Consider the following 21112-nt stretch of genomic DNA (forward strand, 5'->3'; position numbering starts at 1 on the left):
TGTCTGTCCCTGTCTCTCTTCCCTGTGTCAGTGGTGGCTGTCTGTCCCTGTCTCTCTTCCCTGTGTCAGTGGTGGCTGTCTGTCCCTGTCTCTCTTCCCTGTGTCAGTGGTGGCTGTCTGTCCCTGTCTCTCTTCCCTGTGTCAGTGGTGGCTGTCTGTCCCTGTCTCTCTTCCCTGTGTCAGTGGTGGCTGTCTGTCCCTGTCTCTCTTCCCTGTGTCAGTGGTGGCTGTCTGTCCCTGTCTCTCTTCCCTGTGTCAGTGGTGGCTGTCTGTCCCTGTCTCTCTTCCCTGTGTCAGTGGTGGCTGTCTGTCCCTGTCTCTCTTCCCTGTGTCAGTGGTGGCTGTCTGTCCCTGTCTCTCTTCCCTGTGTCAGTGGTGGCTGTCTGTCCCTGTCTCTCTTCCCGGTGTCAGTGGTGGCTGTCTGTCCCTGTCTCTCTTCCCTGTGTCAGTGGTGGCTGTCTGTCCCTGTCTCTCTTCCCTGTGTCAGTGGTGGCTGTCTGTCCCTGTCTCTCTTCCCTGTGTCAGTGGTGGCTGTCTGTCCCTGTCTCTCTTCCCTGTGTCAGTGGTGGCTGTCTGTCCCTGTCTCTCTTCCCTGTGTCAGTGGTGGCTGTCTGTCCCTGTCTCTCTTCCCTGTGTCAGTGGTGGCTGTCTGTCCCTGTCTCTCTTCCCGGTGTCAGTGGTGGCTGTCTGTCCCTGTCTCTCTTCCCGGTGTCAGTGGTGGCTGTCTGACCCTGTCTCTCTTCCCGGTGTCAGTGGTGGCTGTCTGACCCTGTCTCTCTTCCCGGTGTCAGTGGTGGCTGTCTGACCCTGTCTCTCTTCCCGGTGTCAGTGGTGGCTGTCTGACCCTGTCTCTCTTCCCGGTGTCAGTGGTGGCTGTCTGACCCTGTCTCTCTTCCCGGTGTCAGTGGTGGTTGTCTGACCCTGTCTCTCTTCCCTGTGTCAGTGGTGGTTGTCTGACCCTGTCTCTCTTCCCTGTGTCAGTGGTGGCTGTCTGGGTCTGGTTCTGGCTGCTGGGTGTGTGGGCATGGCTGCTTCGTCTCTGATGGAGCTCCAGAACAACGGTGGTTACTTCCTCCACCATGTCGTCTTCGCCTCCTTTGCGGTCCTCTCAGTTCTGTCCATCATGCTGCTGCCGGAGAGCAAGCGCAAGCCGTTGCCAGACTCCCTGAAGGACGGCGAGAACCAGCGACGGCCCCCTCTCTTCCTGTCTCGTGGGGATGACCTGCCACTGCTCTGCACTCGACACAGAGCCTCAGACTATGACCCTGAGAACTACTCACGCCTGGCCTCAGCCACCAGGAAGATGCTCAGCAAAGACTCTTCCCCCTATAAGGTCGCTGTGCCCGCCCACTTGCCGTTGTTGCCTTCTGACGGGAGCGCCCTCAGCATCCTGAAGGAAGAGGCTCTGGATGGGGACTTGTCCTAGTACCTCTGGCCATCCTCCTAACCCCGAGAGACTTTGCCTGTCATCACTTCCACTGGCAGTATCTCCGGCCTATCTGTGCTGGTTCCCTCAACCCAGACTGAGGAACTGGGACACGGACGCCGGTCTCTGAACCCTGGGTCTCCTGTAATTGTGGTAGAGATCATCAGAGTTCGATGAGGGTTTACTGACGTTTTAGTTGTTGTGCCAAGTGCCTATACAGTTACCTTAAATTATTGGCCCCCTTGATTAAGACTAATAAAGAAACGTTGTCTAAAATAAGAGGACATTTTTTTTGGAGGTTATATTGTTTTATACTAATTGTGTTGCTTAGAAAAGGACGTTATGTTTAAAATGCAATCTTTTTTTATGAAATTATAAATACGTGCTCCCATATTCTCTTGCTGTTATGGTGTTTTGACATGCTCGAAAGTAGTCATTCCTCATTAATTATGAATCATGGAGCATTATTGGTTATCTACTTTATTTTAGCAATGTTTGCAAATATTATCTTATTTATAATAAAGTTACTCAAAAATTATGCTTATATTATTTACAATTAATTTATGGGAATTCTGAAATGCAAATGTCAAATGCATCCAATTGGTGTATAAAGTCACAAGCTAGATAAAAGCTAGAGCATTGCATTTATGAACATGGGACCAAATATAGGATTCCAATTGCATTATTAAAGACCTTTCTTGGTGCCAATTATTTTGAGACAAACTATGACCTCTCTTTCACTAAACCTTTACAGTATATCAGTATAGTATAATATAAAATGAGCAATTAAGCTTTTTTCCATGTTATCATGGGTGCCAATAATTTTTTTTAGGCTATGCATGTGTTATTGCACCGCATCCACAGAAAGACTTTGTTAGCGACCGTCAGTCTCTTTTGTACCGACGGAAAACAGCTGTTTCTATGATGGGACTAATAACATCCTCTCTTTAAGTTGTGATGTGTGGTGTGTTGGTTTTAATAACCAATATGGCTTCAGTTGCCTGTCCACTTAACTGGTGACTCGTGCTTTTCATTAATGGTGTCATGTGTCTGAGACTGCAGAGATAGAGGTCTTTTCTCAATTGAATTTGTTCAACTCCAGACTCCAGTCCTGTCTTTTTTCTCCCCTAATTCTGAAAAAAGTAGGAGGTAATCAGGGATGTGACAAGGAATGTGGACGAAAATGCGCCTGCAACAAGAAGGGTCCAGTTGCGTTATCAGGCAAATTGTTTACATGGGTTGATCCCAAAATAAATGTTAAGTTAGCTGTACTGGACATCAACAGTGGAGAGTACAGAGGAGGTGGCCTACTAATGCCATTTGGCTGGTTTCACATGCTTGTTCGAACTGGGAAACTGACATATCTGAATTGTCAGAATTGCAATTGGTGGTTGTTAATCACATGCTTCGTTTAGCGTGTTAGGAAGTCTTACATTTCCTAGTTCCCAGATGTGAATCTTCTTGACCACTGGTCAGTTTCTGGGTTGCAGAGTACAGGTCATAGGGTTAACTGACGTTTTCTCAAATAAAAAGGCAGAAGAAAGCTGTTAATATTAACTTGATTAACCACTGGCTCAGGGGAAGGACTCCCAGATATAAGATAGTTATGTAAAACTGGGATGGACTGTAGCCCATTGTTTGATTTTGGGAAAAGGAGCAGTCAATGAATTTTCCGTCACTGATCATTAAAAGCTCCAAGGTATGACCTAAGCAACCAAAGGTCGTTCCAACCTGTCCACTTCTTGGACCGGCTTTAAGAACATGAGATGTTATCACATATTGATTTTTACCCTGAACAAAGTTCCAAGATAAAGATATTAGAATGTTCAAATGTGATAATGTCATGACTCGAGAGGCTTTATAGCCGTTCAAATGTCACGTTGCCTCATTTTGTGTAGCGTTTCATCCAACTCTCTACCATTAACTATGAACTGTTCAATGAAGCGGTTTTCTGGACATTGACTCTTTTTCACCTCATTTAAAACCTGATTTACCTAACAAAATGAATCCCACCTCCCCCTAAAAGAAAGAAAACAATATATGAAGTAGCATTTTCATCTCTAACTCTGAAGTACTACTGTTTTTTTGAGAGCCGAGCAGCTATCACAAGTGTTCTGCTCCATGCTTCATGTCTTACCGCTGTCTTACCACTGGATGGTGCTGTTCTCATATCAATATGTTGATCATACAAAATCAAACAGTGACATTTTTCAACTGAGTGGGCTCTCTATTTGGTATAACAAATGGGAGAATTGTATGTTATTTAAGACTTTGATACAAATACAGGTACTAAGAGTTAGTCCAAACACTGGTGACATTACACAAAGTGACAATGCCTGTTAAACATTACGCACAATATACGTTTACACAGCATTCTCAGTGTTTGAGCCAGATGGTTGGTTTAATGAAACACAGTGTTGTCGTTAGGCCTATCCAATACTTTGATGTTTATGGACACAGCATGTTCTTTGTACTCACTGGGTAATGTTACATAAATGTTCTTTTGAATCTAGCTCTGTATAAACAATTGGTAGATAAAGCATAGTGGTTTTCTAGGTGTAATAAAATCACATCAGAAACATTCTAAAATCATTTGGGGGATGCTCATTGTTCAAAACTACATCTTAGACTACAAAACTCAGAATTAGGCTCAGTCTGTTTACAGTTGACTTTAACTTGGTATTGCAATGAAACAAAAAAATCTGTATTGTGAAACATCAAAAGTGCAAGACAAAACATGGTAACATTGTTTTTATTAAATGTAAAAAATGTAAATCTTGTGCAAAATGTTTTCCTGATTACAAATGTTCCTGATTATTTGAGGGACACATTTACCCTTAATTTTTAAGGATTGTGTTACTATGCCCTTGGCAGCCATTCTGCCAAATACAACATGGAAATCTATCATACCCATCATGCTTCAGATAGGGCTTATACAGACAGGCAGTTCAGAGTAAATATTAGTGCCGTGATCAGGGAACTGAACGACCACCCTGACGCAGCACTGTTTGCCACCAGGTAGCCATAGCCGGTTCTGCAGTCGTTCTTCACCTCTTCATAAGGAATGGGCAGGTCATCTGGAGGGATTCCAGTCATACTGTCTCGCACCTGGAAGGGAGGAGTTTAGTGTCACACGTGATTGAAGGCACAGGACCAAGTAGTGTAGTGAAGACGTCCCTGATCTCTGTCTCTCTTTCCATCTCTCAATTTATCAATTTCAATTTCTCTCACTCTTAATCACTGTATTCTGTAAATGATACTAAACTGTAGGGGTATAGTTTAGTTCTGTAAATGGTGATATTATTTGTTGGTTCTGTAGAGGTCTTTGGGGAACTGTTACTGTTGGACTCACTTTCTCAACTTCTCCAAACACTCTGAGAAGGTTTTCCCCCAGAGCAGCCTTCACCTCTACACTTGTCCATCCTCTCTTCAGCAGCTCTGCCACCAGGGCCGGGTACTTAGACACGTCCTCCAGACCCTCAGGGACCCTGACAGACAACACCATTACAGAGGAGTTTAAAAACACATCAGTGTTCAACTAAAGCCATCATTATGCTATTCTATTAAACTCAGCAATCCTTTCTCCTAATATCCAATATGTACTTCTTTAACTGTGGCAACTCCCCAGCAGGCTCAGGAGAGGATCATATGGAAGTACATTTGTGTCTTTTTGTCGACTTTATTTTCCTTAAGTTTGATTTGTGTGCTCAGTGTTTGTTTTCTATTAAACACGACTACATCGAGTGTATTCGCCTGTGCCTGGTTCCTCCACTACTGCCACTGTTACAATTTGAAAACAAAAACTCCAATAAAATTTTATTATCAACCACCCTTCATTTTGACTAGACTGCCCCCTTTGCTTGTAGTGCATTTTTTTTGTTGTTGTTGCTTTTGAAACTTTTGGTTTTTTTCAATGGCTAAAAGACACACGTTTGAATATAATGTACTCTGCTCATGTTCACTAGTGTTTTTATTGTAGGTAGGTGAACAACCCCTCAGACGATTCACACACCTGTTTACTCCATCATAATCACCACCAAAACCAATGATATGGTATCCAGCCACCCGCTTGATGTGGTCAAAGTGATCTAGACAGAAAATGAAATGTAATTTCTAATAAGAAACAAAGAGCACTGTGTGATAAGATTTTTTTTAGTAAAAACCTTTTGTGTGATAAGGTACTGGAGAGTAAAATCAAATGATGGAATTATGACCATAAGGCATTTCGTTTACTCACCTGCCACTTGTGACAGGTTGGCTATTTGGCTGCATGTGACATGCTCATTGTAAAAGTTAACCATGACAATGCCATTTTTGTCTCGCTGGTGAGAAAAGAGGAAACAGACCTGTGTCAATGTTTGATAACTTTCATTACCAGCAACTCACTATTCATTATCTAGCTAGTTACCCTGTGACGGCATTCTTTCAGATTGCAAGTATTAAATCAAATTTCAGATTTTTAAAACATTGTTCTAAAGACACAGAAGTCTGTGTAATTTTGCAAAACACTAAATACATTTACTAAATGTAATTGCCTTCTCAGAACATACACACTGTATATAAACTACATTGGAACACAAACTGTCAATAATAATGTTGCCTCGGGGTGTTAGTGGTCTGAGCTCATGCTTCCCGTCCCACTGCTCTTTCCTCAAATACTCTCCCTCTGTTTTCCCATTGCCTCTGTCAATTTAAACTAGAAAATGTAAAATGATGCCCCTTTCTACATATTTCACCAAAATATTTCCTATATAACAATTAAAATATAATTCATTATCAAAAACCAGGAAAATAAGACTGTGCAGGATTGTGCACAGATTTCATTTATAGTATTACACAATCCAATCCCATGTTAAATACAGAGGCTGTTGTGCTTAGGGTTGTAGATGTCGCATTAGCATACAAAAACAGTCCCTGATATATACAGTGGGGCAAAAAAGTATTTAGTCAGCCACCAATTGTGCTCCCACTTAAAAAGATGAGAGAGGCCTGTAATTTTCATCATAGGTACACTTCAACTATGAGAGACAAAATTAGATTTTTTCACATTGTAGGATTTTTATGAATTTATTGGTAAATTATGGTGGAAAATAAGTATTTGGTCAATAACAAAAGTTCATCTCAATACTTTGTTATATATCCTTTGTTGGCAATGACAGAGGTCAAATGTTTTCTGTACGTCTTCACAAGGTTTTCACACACTGCTGCTGGTATTTTGGCCCATTCCTCCATGCAGATCTCCTCTAGAACAGTGATGTTTTGGGGCTGTCACTCAGGGATGGAAATAAAAAATGTTGTCCACCGGCCACTGTGGCTGGTGGATTTCAAAATCTACCAGCCACTCAATGTTTTTACCAGCCACTTTCTTGTTTTTAACCAACAATGTGAAGCGTGTTGACGACATACAGAGCAGTACATTATCAGATTTGTCTCGTCGTAAACTAACCAATCATGGGACTCCCCATTGTCTGCTTTTCTCCATCGTTCTTTAAAAAAACTTTTTTGACTTTCGCCTCTTTGTCCACTGGCTGAGATGTTTTCTCAGCGGTCCTCTTAACGCCTGCGATTAGTGTACGGAAGAGGATTAGTGCCAAGCAATAATAAAAAATAAAAAAAACATCTTGACAATAAAGTCATTATAATGCGAGATTAAACTCGTTACATTTCGAGAAAAAAAGTCGAAATACAATCTTGAGAATAAACTCATTAAATATCGAGAATAAAGTTGTTGTGTTTGGAGAAAAAACTGGTTATATTTCGAGAAAAAAGTCGAAATACAATCTTGAGAATAACGCATTCGATCAGTGTGCATTGCATAGTCTACTGATAGAGGACATGGCAGAGTTGGATCAATTAGTCAAGCTATATTATAGACTTTCTTTCAGTAACAAAGAAATACTATAAACTATTAGCTAATTATGACAGAATTATAATTAGCATACGAATTTAAAAGAGAATTTGCAAGCGGCTAGGTCTTTTTAGAAGAAAAAATCTGTACAATTTGCGTCTCGCTTTTGTCCAACATGAATTGACAACCAGTGGACAAATGCAAGGTTATCGCTGGCTTCACCTACGCGCGATTCATCGAGGTTTCATGGTTTCCCAGGATACCATAAAACGGATTATTAAACTTTATTCTTGATATTGAATGAGTTTATTCTCAAGATTGTATTTCGACTTTTTTCTAAAAATGTAACGAGTTTAATCTCGCATTATAGTGACTTTAATGTCGAGATGGTTTTATTTTTCTTATTATTGCTTGGCACTAATCCTCTTCCGTAAAAGTGTCCGGGTGAAACAGTATGCTATTTTTATTTACCCGCCACGGTGGCCGGTAGGTGAAGCGAGTTTACCCGCCACAACACATAATCACCCGCATTTGGCTGGTGGCGGGTGCTAATTTCCATCCCTGCTGTCACTGGGCAACAAGGACTTTCAACTCCCTCCAAAGATTTTCTATGGGGGTGAGATCTGGTGACTGGCTAGGCCACTCCAGGACCTTGAAATGCTTCTTACGAAGCCACTCCTTCGTTGCCCGGGCGGTGTGTTTGGGATCATTGTTATGCTGAAAGACCCAGCCACATTTCATCTTCAATGCCCTTGCTGATGGAAGGAGGTTTTCACTCAAAATCTCATGATACATGGCCCCATTCATTCTTTCTTTTACACGGATCAGTCGTCCTGGTCCCTTTGCAAAAAAACAGCCCCAAAGCATGATGTTTCCACCCCCATGCTTCACAGTAGGTATGGTGTTCTATGGATGCAACTCAGCATTCTTTCTCCTCCAAACACGACGAGTTGAGTTTTTAACAAAAAGTTATATTTTGGTTTCATCTGACCATATGACATTCTCCCAATCCTCTTCTGGACCTTCCAAATGCTCTCTAGCAAATCTCATACGGGCCTGGACATGTACTGGCTTAAGCAGGGGGACACGTCTGGCACTACAGGATTTGAGTCCCTGGCGGCATAGTGTGTTACTGATGGTAGCCTTTGTTACTTTGGTCCCAGCTCTTTGCAGGTCATTCACTAGGTCCCCCCGTGTGGTTCTGGGATTTTTGCTCACCGTTCTTGTGATCATTTTGACCCCACAGGGTGAGATCTTGCGTGGAGCCCCGGATCAAGGGAGATTATCAATGGTCTTGTATGTCTTCCATTTTCTTATAATTGCTCCCACAGTTGATTTCTTCTCACCAAGCTGCTTACCTATTGCAGATTCAGTCTTCCCAGCCTGGTGCAGGTCTACAATTTTGTTTCTGGTATTCGGTCTTGGCCATAGTGGAGTTTGGAGTGTGACTGTTTGAGGTTGTGGACAGGTGTCTTTTATACTGATAACAAGTTCAAACAGGTGCCATTAATACAGGTAAAGAGTGGAGGACAGAGGAGCCTCTTAAAGAAGAAGTTACAGGTCTGTGAGAGCCAGAAATCTTGCTTGTTTGTAGGTGACCAAATACTTATTTAACAAGGAATTTACCAATAAATTCATTAAAAAAACCTACAATGTGATTTTCTGGATTTTTTTTCTCATTTTGTCTCTCATTGTTGAAGTGTACCTATGATGAAAATTACAGCCTCTCTCATCGTTTTAAGTGGGAGAACTTGCACAATTGGAGGCTGACTAAATACTTTTTTGCCCCACTGTAAGGAAATGTGAATATAATCTAATATAAACCAAACAGAAAAACAGAATGGCACTATGTTGTAGATAACAACATACAGGTAACACAAAGTTCACTAGAGGGATAGTTCACCCAAATTACAACATGTCCCAACAAATAACATCTGTAATATGATTTGTTGGAAATAATAGAACCAAATATGTGTAGTGAGTTGGGCTTTTATGTTCTGTAATTGAGATTTTCTGGTGCGAAACAGAAACATTATACAGGTTTTTCTGTAGTTGTGGGCCCTTACTGGTGGTTAAAATGTTTCTATGGCTCTTGTTGTTTTGTACTGTCCTGTTTTTAGGGATATCACAATTTTGATTTCTTACTCAGAGGAACTCACCTTCTGAAATTACAAGCCCCTCATCCCCTCTCCCCTCACTCACCACCTTCCTCAGGACATCATCTGGCACGTTCCTCTTATGTGGGCACACAGCATAGGCAGAGGAGTGGCTGAAGATGATGGGGGCTTTAGAAAGGTCCAGAACCTGGTTCATTACTCTCTCTGACACATGGGCCAGGTCAATCAACATCCCAATGCGGTTCATTTCTGAGATTAGTTGCTGTCAAGTGAAAAAACATACGCATTGTCGCTGCCAGGGCTGTACAAGATGATCATCGTCCAACTGTATTACCATACTGGGGTTACACAGGCTATGTGATTAAATCAGCCAATCCAAGCTAATGATAGAGTTTGGAGATAGTACAGTGCCTACGGAAAGTCCTTTTCATGTCAATGCGTCAGAGTTTCATGCAAATAAATGTAATATATTTTAGGATTTATGGACACACTATACTACAAATTTTTAAGCTTTCTCCATGGAAATCTTGTCAAGAGGAAGGGCAAAATGGATGCAGCCAAGTACAGAGAAATCCTAGAAGAAAACCTGCAGAATTCTGCAAGAGATATGGGCCTTGGGTGAATATTAATCATCCAGCAGGACAATGACCCCAAACATACAGCTAAAGCCTCACTGGAGTGGCTTCAAAACAATATTTTCAATGACTTGGAGTGACCCAGTCAAAGCTTGGACCTCAATCCAATTGAGATGTGGTTCCACCATAGGTTCCCACCCAACTTGATGCCAAAGACATTTTCATTTTGACATTTTTGACTTAGTCAATACATAGTCTTTGATAAGTAACAAAAATAAAATCCTTTTAATTTAATGTTGTAACACAATAAAATCTCGTACAGTCCAAAGGCTGAATAGTGTGATAGACCAACCTTGCCAAACTCAGACAGTCCATTGTGCTGCGATGGCTCATCAACCGTATCTACCAGCCAATTATCTGCCCTGAAGGAGAAGAAAACATGCATATGCAGTGAACTCTCCGGGAGATGGGGACGTGATGAGTGACTGGAAGCTGAGGGGAGTTTGTCAGACCCTGGGGTCTAATCAAGGTCATGGGTGTGATAACCAACACATCTGTTTAAGCGTCTCTTCAAGAATGTAAAACTCTGAAAACATGGAAGCAGAAATCCCCTAGTTTCCCTGCCATAGAACCTACAGAATAAAGTGTTGAATTTGTCCATTCTATCTTAGTTCTATGAGTTGAGAGGACCATTTATTGAATAAAGTTAAACATGATTTATGAATTTATGGTTTTATCCCTACATAGAGCAGCGGAATAATTAAGCTATTTCTAAAGCTGTGCTTCAATTTGAAGATATTATCAACCACCTCACTTTTGATGATAATACGTGCAAGGTTTGAAATTACCTATGACTCTTGGGGGGTTCCCTTAAATTTCATCATGAAAGATTCTGAAGACTGTTTAAAATTGTAGAGCCCTACTGACCTGTTACATATGAAAAACGCCAATTTTAAAATGTTGCTAGCAAGCGGCTGAAAACAAGTCAGATTGTATCTGTCCAGTATTCCTTAATCCAACAACATATAACAAAGGAATTCTAGCCATTCAATTTAATTGAATGTTAACACATGCTATTGTGAGTAGCCAGTAATAAGCTTTACCGGTATCTACTAACTTACTGGAATAGTCACAAGAATTGAGCAATTGCTAGTAAGTCTGCCAATGCTATTTGATTTCATGGCATAAGAATGTATTTTATTCCTTTCATGGCAAAAAAACATGCTTTTTCTTTCATTTGTGAATGATATTTATACAATAACTATAAGTAACGATAACGATAAGTAACTTTTTCATCAAGTGAAAAGATGAGGGAGTCGTGGAATCTACCAGAAATAATAAATAAATGTCTTTGCTTTCAATAGATTGGAACTTAGGTCTTCCACATGAGGCACTGTCTTTAACCACTACACCACGGCATTACACTTTTCCACATTCGCTAGACTCCATTGAGGATTGTGTTAAACCGACTAACGTTTCTTATTAAGTTTACCTCCATGGTAGTGTATATGAACTGTATGGCTTTTGCCACTGGCCGTTTTAACAGCTTATTAGACAGTAATAGGCTTACTAGTATCTACTAACTTCCTAGGAATAATCATAAGAATTTAGCAATTGCTAGTGAGACTGAAGATGAACGTTTCCATGCCAGAAACAGTCGCAATATAACCGTAAACTGTTTTATTTCAGGCTAACTACAATATAGATACTAATATTTTAACCTGCAAGGTATTTGTCTATACAGAAGAATTCATAACGCGTACATCGCTTCACCTGCGAGGAGATACGAAATCAGTCAGTCACACACTCAGTAAGAGACGCTCTTCTTGGTGGAAGTCCCTAAGATCTTCACACTCATCCTATTAGTTGGTCAGGCAAATTGTTTTTTCCGTTTGGCTCAGCTAGTTCTCAGTAAGAAAAAGAAAAACATTAGTTATTATTTATTAATACCAGTTTGAGCTAAGATAGTATGTACTTCGCCTTGCTGAGTTGAGATGGGCTGTTCTTGGCTTGTACTTGGCTTGTGCTAAACTGGGCTGAGCTGGTCTTTTTGACTGTACTCTATGATGCAAAATATTGTTTCATTAACTAATTAATAGGGGTTTAACGATTCATTTTAACAACGATTTGATTCGTATCACGATTCGTGGTTGTCGATACGATTCAAGGCCGATATTGGTTCATTTAGAACAATACGATCCGAAACGATTCAGTGACTTGAAATCGATTCAGTAACTTTTTAGCCAAAAATTCAACTAGTGTGACTGAAATAAAAACCTGGATACTGGACAGTGCAGGTGAATTTTCCTAGATTCCTGTTGTTTCTTGTAAGGGAATCAGGTATCAATTAATTATGGATATAAACAAACAAGTAAACAACAATTAATAGCAAATGCATTCACATTTTATTTGAATAAAGTGCAACCAACACTTTAGGTTGAATTAACAGGAAGTTAAAATGTTCTGCTCTCATTTTCAATACATTTTCAATAAGTACAGTAAGTGCAACCAACATTTCAACAGTAGGTTTACCTGCTACTTCTGCTTTTGTTTTTCAACATAAAAATACTACTATATTAATATCAAAAATAAAATGCAACCAACATTTCTTCAGGTTGAATTAACAGTAGGTTTACCTCCTACTTTTGCTGATGTTTATCAACATAGAAATAATACAAATACAGTATTAATATCAAGAATGTAGTGCAACCAACACTTTCCACACACTGGACCGCAAAGGTGGCTTGATAATTTCTCGCTCGTCGGCTTCTCCTCTGCCATCTGCCATCATAGACATAATTATGTCTATGTCTGCCATGCTATATTTTGTTGTCTTTGCGCTGCTGCTGGCGCGGGGAGATGACGTCACGGATAGGCAGACTGAATCGAGTAACGTCTATCAAGTAACGTTTAAAAGTGCTAAGAAAAAACATTAATATAAAGTCTGACGTGCTTAAATCCAATGGGTTATTTCCTAGTATCGATACAATCGATTGATTACTTTTTAAAACTATATTAGATCGATATATGTCGTCCGGAAGACCAACTTGCTGAGCACAGGTCGATGTAGTTGGATCATAGGAATATAAATCGATACATCGATGTAGTAGATGCATCGTTACACCCCTACTAATTAATGTTAAAACATTAAGCTAAATTACATTAATTCAATTTTCATGATGAAATCTGAGAATAATTATTGTTAACTAAGCCAATATGTCTACAATTTCCTCATCAGCTATGTTACCATAGCAGAATGTAGCCTTTTTGCCGGACCGCATAAGCGGAGCCGGCCAAGAAGAGCGAATGTCTCTCACTGAGTGAGTATCCCTTGTTAAATAGTGGTTGGAGACATGTTTCTCAATGTCAAGGAAGGATCCTTCGAAGCCAGAATTTGGAGGATTCTACGTCATCGACGTTCGTCAAAGGACCGTTCCAATGTCGAATCCCACCAAGGACTGAGTCCTTCGTTCGGAGAATTTCCCATAGACGGCAAAGGATGCATATGTGTATCCTTCGCGCTCCTATATTACCCACAATCCTATCCGCACGGCTTTGCCAGCTCGTAAAAAAAAAAAAAAAATGTGACGGTGCAATATGCTTTTAAATGTAAGTATCTTTAGTTTAGTGTTTAACGTTACCGTACCTTTGTTAAAACGGTAGTACATAAAAATAAAGTTTAACGTTTAAATGCCAGTACAAATTGCTATTGATAATTAGCTAGATACCTCACGAGCTAACGGTAGGCTAGCTAACTGAACCGAACCGGACCTGTCAAATTAGCTAACAGTTGTTAGCTTGGTTGCCGTCATCGGCAATTATTTTATAAATCACTACTAGTCCTACTAAGGAAGGATCCTTTACATTGAGAAACAGTTATGGACTGCCCTGCAGGGGACTGGTGCTCAAGCCTTGCCATGGTCAAAAACAAATCACACATTAGGATTTGTTCAGGATAGCTCAAAACTTTGCTGGCTACAACCTTCCGTAGCTACATCATAGTAAAACTAAAAACTGTTTATGATTATATTGCAACTATTTCTGCTGCATTTTTGAAGTACGCATCCGTGCATGCTTTGTTGGGTAATATAGATCATAACCCTGTGGGCAGTAAAAGAGGAGGGGTTTCCACGATTATCTCATCTTTTCACTTGATGCAAATGTCAGTTATCGTCCCAAATATTGATAGTTATTATATCAATGTCATTCACAAATGAAAAAAAAAAAGAATGTTGTTATGCCTTGAAATGAAATTGCTTTGGCAGTGCGTCGTCTCGCTAGCAATTGCTCAATTCTTATGACTATTCCAAGTAGTAAGTTAGTAGATACTAGTATGAATATTACTGGCTAATAAATGTTAAAACAGCCAGTGGCTGTTATTTTACTTGTTTCAGAATAAGCCTGCTATGTCCATGATGCACGATTCTAGGTTCTGAAAAATTATTTTAAAGTTCTGAGTCTCATGTACATACACATTAATGCTCAAACGATATTAACGTCAATCAAGTCACAACCCTGCAGTACGTCCTGGTTATTACTGGTCATCACTGACTGGGCAACAGGTTGGTAAAGCAAGCTACGAACAACTAGTTCGGTCAGCTAGTAGCAACTAATTTGGCTTCAATGTCGCCCAGCTAGCTAGCAAGTAACAATGGCAAAATTACTCATCTAAACAAATTGTTGGGTATCTAATAAATGCAATGTTTGATAGAGGATCAGCTTATATTGTACTATAAGCAATTATAGAGAGATCAACATCAAGCACTTCTCTTATATACAGTATTTTCATTCAATTACTGTAGTTGATTTCAGTCAAGGTAATTGTATTTGCGGTTTGCTGACTTCAGCTCTGTGCGTGCGCGAGGAGCAAGACAACCACCTGTGATGCTCAATAGGAATTTCTGGGCAACCGGACTCACTTATCCAGCCAAGCTACTCCGACCACAGCCTCAGACCAGTGAATGAATACACAATCGATGCAGATTATAAAGCGTCCTTGAAGACCAATCATTTTCACAGTCATAATTGATGATTTTAATGAGGGTTTAAATACATTTTTTGGGACCCCCCTAACTTAAAAAAATAAATATTATGGGGGGTCCCTATAGACTTATCGGACTCCCCAGCACCTCCTCATTTCGAACCCTGAATACTTGGCTCCTCCCCCAGTCCCCACACCAGTGTCTTTCCCTGTCGTCGCAGAGCCTAGCCTACTCACCAGGGTGTGTTGCAGCTGTGGGTGAGTGTGAGGTACCGGACTCCCAGCTGGTACATGGTGCGCAGGGTACCCAGGCTGCTGTCCAAAGAGTGTCCTCCTTCCACCCCGATCAGACTGGCAGTTTTGTTCTGGTCAAATGCATCCATGATATCTGTGGTGAAATGACATGATAGAGTTCGGAAGACATTACAGATTTGATGTCTATTGTGTTTCAGTGAGGTTTTCTGTATGGGTCTCATCCTTGTAAACAGATTTGATGTCTATTGTGTTTCAGTGAGATTTTCTGTAGGGGTCTCATCCTTGTAAACAGATTTGATGTCTAAGTCTTTTATTAAACCTTCTTTGTGAATGACGGTATAACCTTTCTTGCTGGTAGCAAACATGAAGGCCTCAGGGTATTTCTTGCACATTCTGTGGATGACATCAATCTGCTCCAGAGTCTGTCTGACGGCATCTTTGTACTGAGTCTCACATGGCACGTATGCTGCCCAAAACTGCACGGGTACAATAAACATTATATTTGTTTATCATTGTTTTTATCATCTATTAAAGTAGATCCAGGTACCGCATTCTCCAATATGCCTTTGGCATATCCTTGTTCTTTTATGCGTGTGTGTGTGTACGTGTACCTGTGCTGCCAGTCGTCCCTCCCTGATCTTCTGAATATTGGTATGTGTATTTTGGAGTGTGTACAGATCCACCTTATTCAGCTGGTTGTTGAACTTCATCCTTATCTGCCAAGGCAGGTCATTATGGCTGTGGGGCAGAGGTCAAAGAGATCACAGTATGACATTCATACAGGGCAGTCAGTGCTGTTAACACGCACCCATGCATTATGAATACATAGTACGAAATGTCTCAAAACTGCTTCTTGGATAAAAAATGGTGTGTATGTGGAAGTTCACTGCAGTATGCACGGTACATTTGATTGGTAGTTTAAGTCATTAACCCCATACAATATACAACAAATGTGATTTTTGGTTTACATTACATTAAAATCACCCATGGTACAGTCATAAAGGGAGAAAATGTAATTAATTACCCATCAATCAGTGGTGTCTGCGACATCAGCGTTAGTGCGTTGGTCATGTGGTCATCCTGTGCCACAGAGAGTGTGAAAGCACAAGACAGTGCCAATAAAGTCTCAATCCAGCATGAAATCCCTCTAGACTGCATCTCTCACTATCACTAAACTCAAACAAAGAACCTGACCTAGCCTGTACTGAACCTTCAACAGACTTTTTCACCACAGCCAATATGCTTTTCTCTCTTAATCTGTCATTAAGTCCACAGTTTTTGCTTAATTTCTCTGCTTGCAGTGCCTTGGTCTTTGCTTTCTGATTCTCCAGGTTTCACAGTTTGCTGTGTTCCACCCTGGCTCCTCCTCAGACCTCACAGGGTTTGTCATTCAGGCTCAAAAGTAAATTGAGTTCATTGCCCCTCCTCAGTTCCCCTGTCATCATTTCTTTGGTTGTAAAGTTGAGCATATGAAGTTTAGCATATTGGTTAATATGTACAGTACAGAAAGTATTTAGGCCCCTTCACTTTACCACATTTTATTGTTTAAATTGTGTTTACGTGCTGGAATGTCCAAGAGCCTCTCATGTGCAGCTTTCGTGCAGAAGAATCCAAATTGTCTGCCAGTATTTTCTGAAAACATATTGCATTAATCTTGCCATTAATGTTCTCAAGATTCCCTGTGCATTCCCTGAGCTCTACTGTTGTTTGCTCCTTGGCGTTTAAGGCCGGGTGTCTCTGTAAAGGCACTTTGTGACAACTGCTTTATAAATACATTTGATTGATTGATTGAGCTCACACACCCCCAAAACATCAGTGAGCCACCACCATGCTTCACAGTGGGGATGGTATTCTGTTCACTATAGGCCCTGGTTGTGACCATAAAGCTCTATTTCGGTGTGGTCAATCCAAATTAGTGTGCCAGAAGCTGTGAGGCATGTCAAGATGTTGCCGGGCATATTGTAACCAGGCTTTTATGTGGCATTGATGCAGTAAAGTAAAGTCTTCTTTCAGGCAACTCGACCATGCAGCTCATTTTTGTTCAAGTATCGTCATATTGTGCTCCTTGAAACAACCACACCGTCTTTTTCCAGAGCAGCCTGTATTTCTCCTGAGGTTACTTGTGGGTTTTTCTTAGTATCCCGAACAAATTTTCTGGCAGTTTTGGCTGTAATATTTCTTGGTCTACCTGACTTTGGCTTGGTATCAAGAGATCTCCAAATGTTCCACTTCTTAATAAGTGATTGAGGAGTACTGACTGGGATTTGCAAGGCTTTTGACATATCCTTTCCCATCTTAATAAAGTTCCATTCACTTGTTAGGCAGGTCTTTTGACAGTTATTTTCTGCTCCCCATGGCTCAGTATCTGGCCTGCTCAGTGCATCCACATGAAAGCTAACAAACTCATTTAATATTTATACACAGACACTAAGTGCAATATAAAAAGCCACAGGTGGGGAATGTAATCTTTTGATCAGGGCCATTTGGGTGATTTCTGTTATCATTATGATTTAAAAAGGAGCCAAAAAACTGTGATAATAAATGGCTTCATAAGATCACTATCCTTAAATTAAAGGCAGTATTTTGCATGATCAGTCATATTTTCTAAATCAATGCCAAAATTTCACAATTTCTGCCAGGGTATGCAAACTTATGAGCACAAATGTAAGTGCAGTTTGCTGCCTTCAGCTCCGTGCTTGCGCGAGCAGCACGACAACCACCTGTGATGCTGAATAGGTGTTGTTGGGCGACCGGAATCACGTATCCTTGCTATCCTGGCAGCAGCCTCATGCCAGGAAATAAATAAATTATTGCTATAAATAATAAAGCGTTCTTGAAGACTGATAATTTTCACAATCATTATTCATAATTTAATCAAAGATTAGTCATGTAAGCACAATTCTCTAGTTAATATTGATAAATGCATATTATATTACATATGTACCCAACAGCCAGCTCACCAAAAACTGCTCTATTAATAGAAAATCTTTTAACCTTTGTGAGGACCTTAATGTCACCCATACATAAAGGTTTGTGTAAGAACTGACATTTACTAAATTGTAAAATGTTAATGTTTCCTATCATTCGCTGGCTTTAAGCAAAAACGTTATTAAGAGTAAAAATGATAGATGAACTGTCTAGAATAATAGAGCTGTGGTTAGGGTTAAACTGACTAACGTTTCTTACTATGTATGTCGTTTGCCACTGGCTGTTTTAACAGCGTATTAGCCAGTAATATGCTTTACTGGTATCTTCTAACTTCCTGGAATAGTCATAAGAATTGAGCTAGCGAGTCTGCCAAAGCTATTTCATTTCATGGCATAAGAACTTATTTGTTTATTTCAAGTTCAAAAGGTTTATTTGTCATTTGCAATAAGTTATGGCAATGAAATGCTTGGTTTTCTTACTCCCGACAGTGCAGTTGAAATAATAACACTATACAAAAATACATGCATCAATACTAATAACACTATACAAAAAACATGCATCAGTAATAATTACGATTCAACTGTACAACCGTAGTGCAATGTAAAAGTGACAGGTGTGCATGATATGATTGGCAGATGATATAAAGTGACAGGTGTGCATGATATGATTGGCAGATGATATAAAGTGACAGGTGTGCATGATATGATTGGCAGATGATATAAAGTGACAGGTGTGCATGATATGATTGGCAGATGATATAAAGTGACAGGTGTGCATGATATGATTGGCAGATGATATAATGTGACAGGTGTGCATGATATGATTGGCAGATGATATAAAGTGACAGGTGTGCATGGGACTATGGACAGAAGGGAGGAGGGGTTCCTGAATTGAGCAGCCTTACGGCCTGAGGAAAGAAACGGTCCCGTACCCTGTTAGTTTTGGACGGAATACTCCTGTATCTTTTTCCTGACGGCAGCTTGGTAAACAGTCTGTGGCATGGGTGGCTGGAATCTGTAATGATTTGTTTGCTCCTCCTCCTACACCTCTCTGTGTAGAGATCCTGCATGGATGGCAGGTCAGACCTTGTGATGCCCTCTGCTGTTTTAATCACCCTCTGAAGTGCTTTACGGTCGAGGGTGGTGCAGCTGCCATACCAGGCGGTGACACAGCCAGTCAGGATAATCTCAATAGTGCATCTATAGAATTTGGAGAGTATCCTGGAATCCATGCCAAATCTCCTTAATCGGCATAGGAAGAAGAACTGAGATGTTAGAGTGATGAGACCAGGTTAAGTCATCACTGATGTTAACACCAAGGAACCGAATGTTGTGAACTCTGTCTACAGCAGATCCCATTGATGTGTATGGAGGCGTGGTCACGAAGTCAGTGACCTTACCTCATCTCTATAGGCTGACTCGTCGTTGTCAGAGATCAGGCCTATGATGGTGGTGTCGTCAGCAAACTTAACAATGGTGTTGGAGACGTGGGTTGCCAGGCAGTCGTAGGTGGAGAGAGTACAGGAGCGGCCTCAGCACACAGCCATGGGGGGAGCCAGTACTGAGAGTCAGTGAGGTGAGGAAGTGGTGTTGCTGATACGCACCACCTGGGGTCTGCCTGTCAGGAAGTTCAGAATCCATCTGCACATAAAGGAGTTGAGACCCAGATCCCTGTGCTTCACCGCTAGTTTGTGGGGCACAATGGTGTTGAATGCTGAGCTGTAGTCAATGAACAGCATTCTCACATGTGTTCCTCTTCTCCAGATGAGAGAGTGCGGAGTGGAGGGTCAGAGCAATGGCATCCTCTGTAGATCTGTTATGTCTATAGGCAAACTGCAGTGGGTCAAGTGTTGCAGGCATGGAGTCTGTAATGTGAGTTTTAACTAGCCTCTCAAAGCACTTCATGATGATTGGTGTGAGTGCTACAGGGCGGTAGTCATTCATGATGATTGGTGTGAGTGCTACAGGGCGGTAGTCATTCATGATGATTGGTGTGAGTGCTACAGGGTGGTAGTCATTCATGATGATCGGTGTGAGTGCTACAGGGCGGTAGTCATTCATGATGATTGGTGTGAGTGCTACAGGGTGGTAGTCATTCATGATGATTGGTGTGAGTGCTACAGGGTGGTAGTCATTCATGATGATTGGTGTGAGTGCTACAGGGCGGTAGTCATTCATGATGATTGGTGTGAGTGCTACAGGGCGGTAGTCATTCATGATGATTGGTGTGAGTGCTACAGGGCGGTAGTCATTCATGATGATTGGTGTGAGTGCTACAGGGCGGTAATCATTCATGATGATTGGTGTGAGTGCTACAGGGCGGTAGTCATTCATGATGATTGGTGTGAGTGCTACAGGGCGGTAGTCATTCATGCAGAGGACTTCTTGCTTTTTAGGCACAGGAACAATGATGGACTTTTTGAAGCAGGTGGGGACCACTGACTGACGTAGCAATAGGTTGAAGTTATCAGTAAAGACATCAGCTAGTTGGTCAGCACAGACCTTGAGAACAAGGCCTGAGATGTTGTCTTGTCCAGGAGCCTTGCAGGTGTTAATCCTTTTTAGGGCTTTACAGACGTCTGACCTGGTCATTTGTAAAAGGCAGTCGTCCTGGTCCATTTGAGTGTCCATGCCAGGGATGATGTTCTCAAAGCGAGGATTGAAAGAGTTCAGTTCCTCTGGGAGAGAAGCCAGCACTTCCCCCACACTACATGTATTGGCTTTATAGTCAGTGATGGTTCTCAGACCACTCCACATGTTCCTGGTATTGGAGCCCTGGTAGACTCTGTATTGGCCTTTGTTGAGATAAATGTAGTTTAAATAATGCTGATTTAATAACCATGTATTCTTATGTTTTTGTTTTATTAAATTGTATGCTGCAGCCAGGTTAGGGAAATATGATTGAATACAATAACCATAAAAAGTTTACATTACACTCAGCCACAGTCACTCAGACTTTACACCTGGCTCAGATAGAGAGACA

General features: G+C 41.0%; 2 protein-coding genes across 6 annotated transcripts in view; one reads left to right on the forward strand and one right to left on the reverse strand.

Annotated features, from left to right (window-relative positions):
- Positions 1-1869, forward strand: part of slc22a31 (solute carrier family 22 member 31) — a 13841-nt gene extending 11972 nt beyond the window's left edge. For 2 of the 5 annotated variants that reach the window (XM_013138223.4, XM_013138228.4), the window contains one exon: positions 982-1869. In XM_013138223.4, the coding sequence (XP_012993677.1) occupies positions 982-1426 (445 nt within the window). In that variant the 3' untranslated portion in view covers positions 1427-1869. The remainder of the gene's footprint in view (positions 1-981) is intronic. The other 3 variants (XM_020040470.3, XM_013138229.4, XM_020040467.3) reach the window with 2 other exon arrangements.
- Positions 1623-16349, reverse strand: dpep1 (dipeptidase 1). The gene is made up of 10 exons (XM_013138257.4): positions 16227-16349; positions 15814-15940; positions 15522-15678; positions 15185-15335; positions 10319-10388; positions 9477-9653; positions 5664-5748; positions 5439-5514; positions 4779-4914; positions 1623-4534 (listed from the first exon to the last, which is right to left on the reverse strand). The coding sequence occupies exons 1-10, from the start codon at positions 16271-16273 to the stop codon at positions 4358-4360; spliced, it is 1203 nt and encodes a 400-aa protein (XP_012993711.2). The 5' UTR covers positions 16274-16349; the 3' UTR covers positions 1623-4357.
- Positions 16350-21112: the final 4763 nt, after the last annotated feature.

This window comes from Esox lucius, chromosome 2, assembly GCF_011004845.1.
Source record: "Esox lucius isolate fEsoLuc1 chromosome 2, fEsoLuc1.pri, whole genome shotgun sequence".
NCBI classification, from domain to species: domain Eukaryota; kingdom Metazoa; phylum Chordata; class Actinopteri; order Esociformes; family Esocidae; genus Esox; species Esox lucius.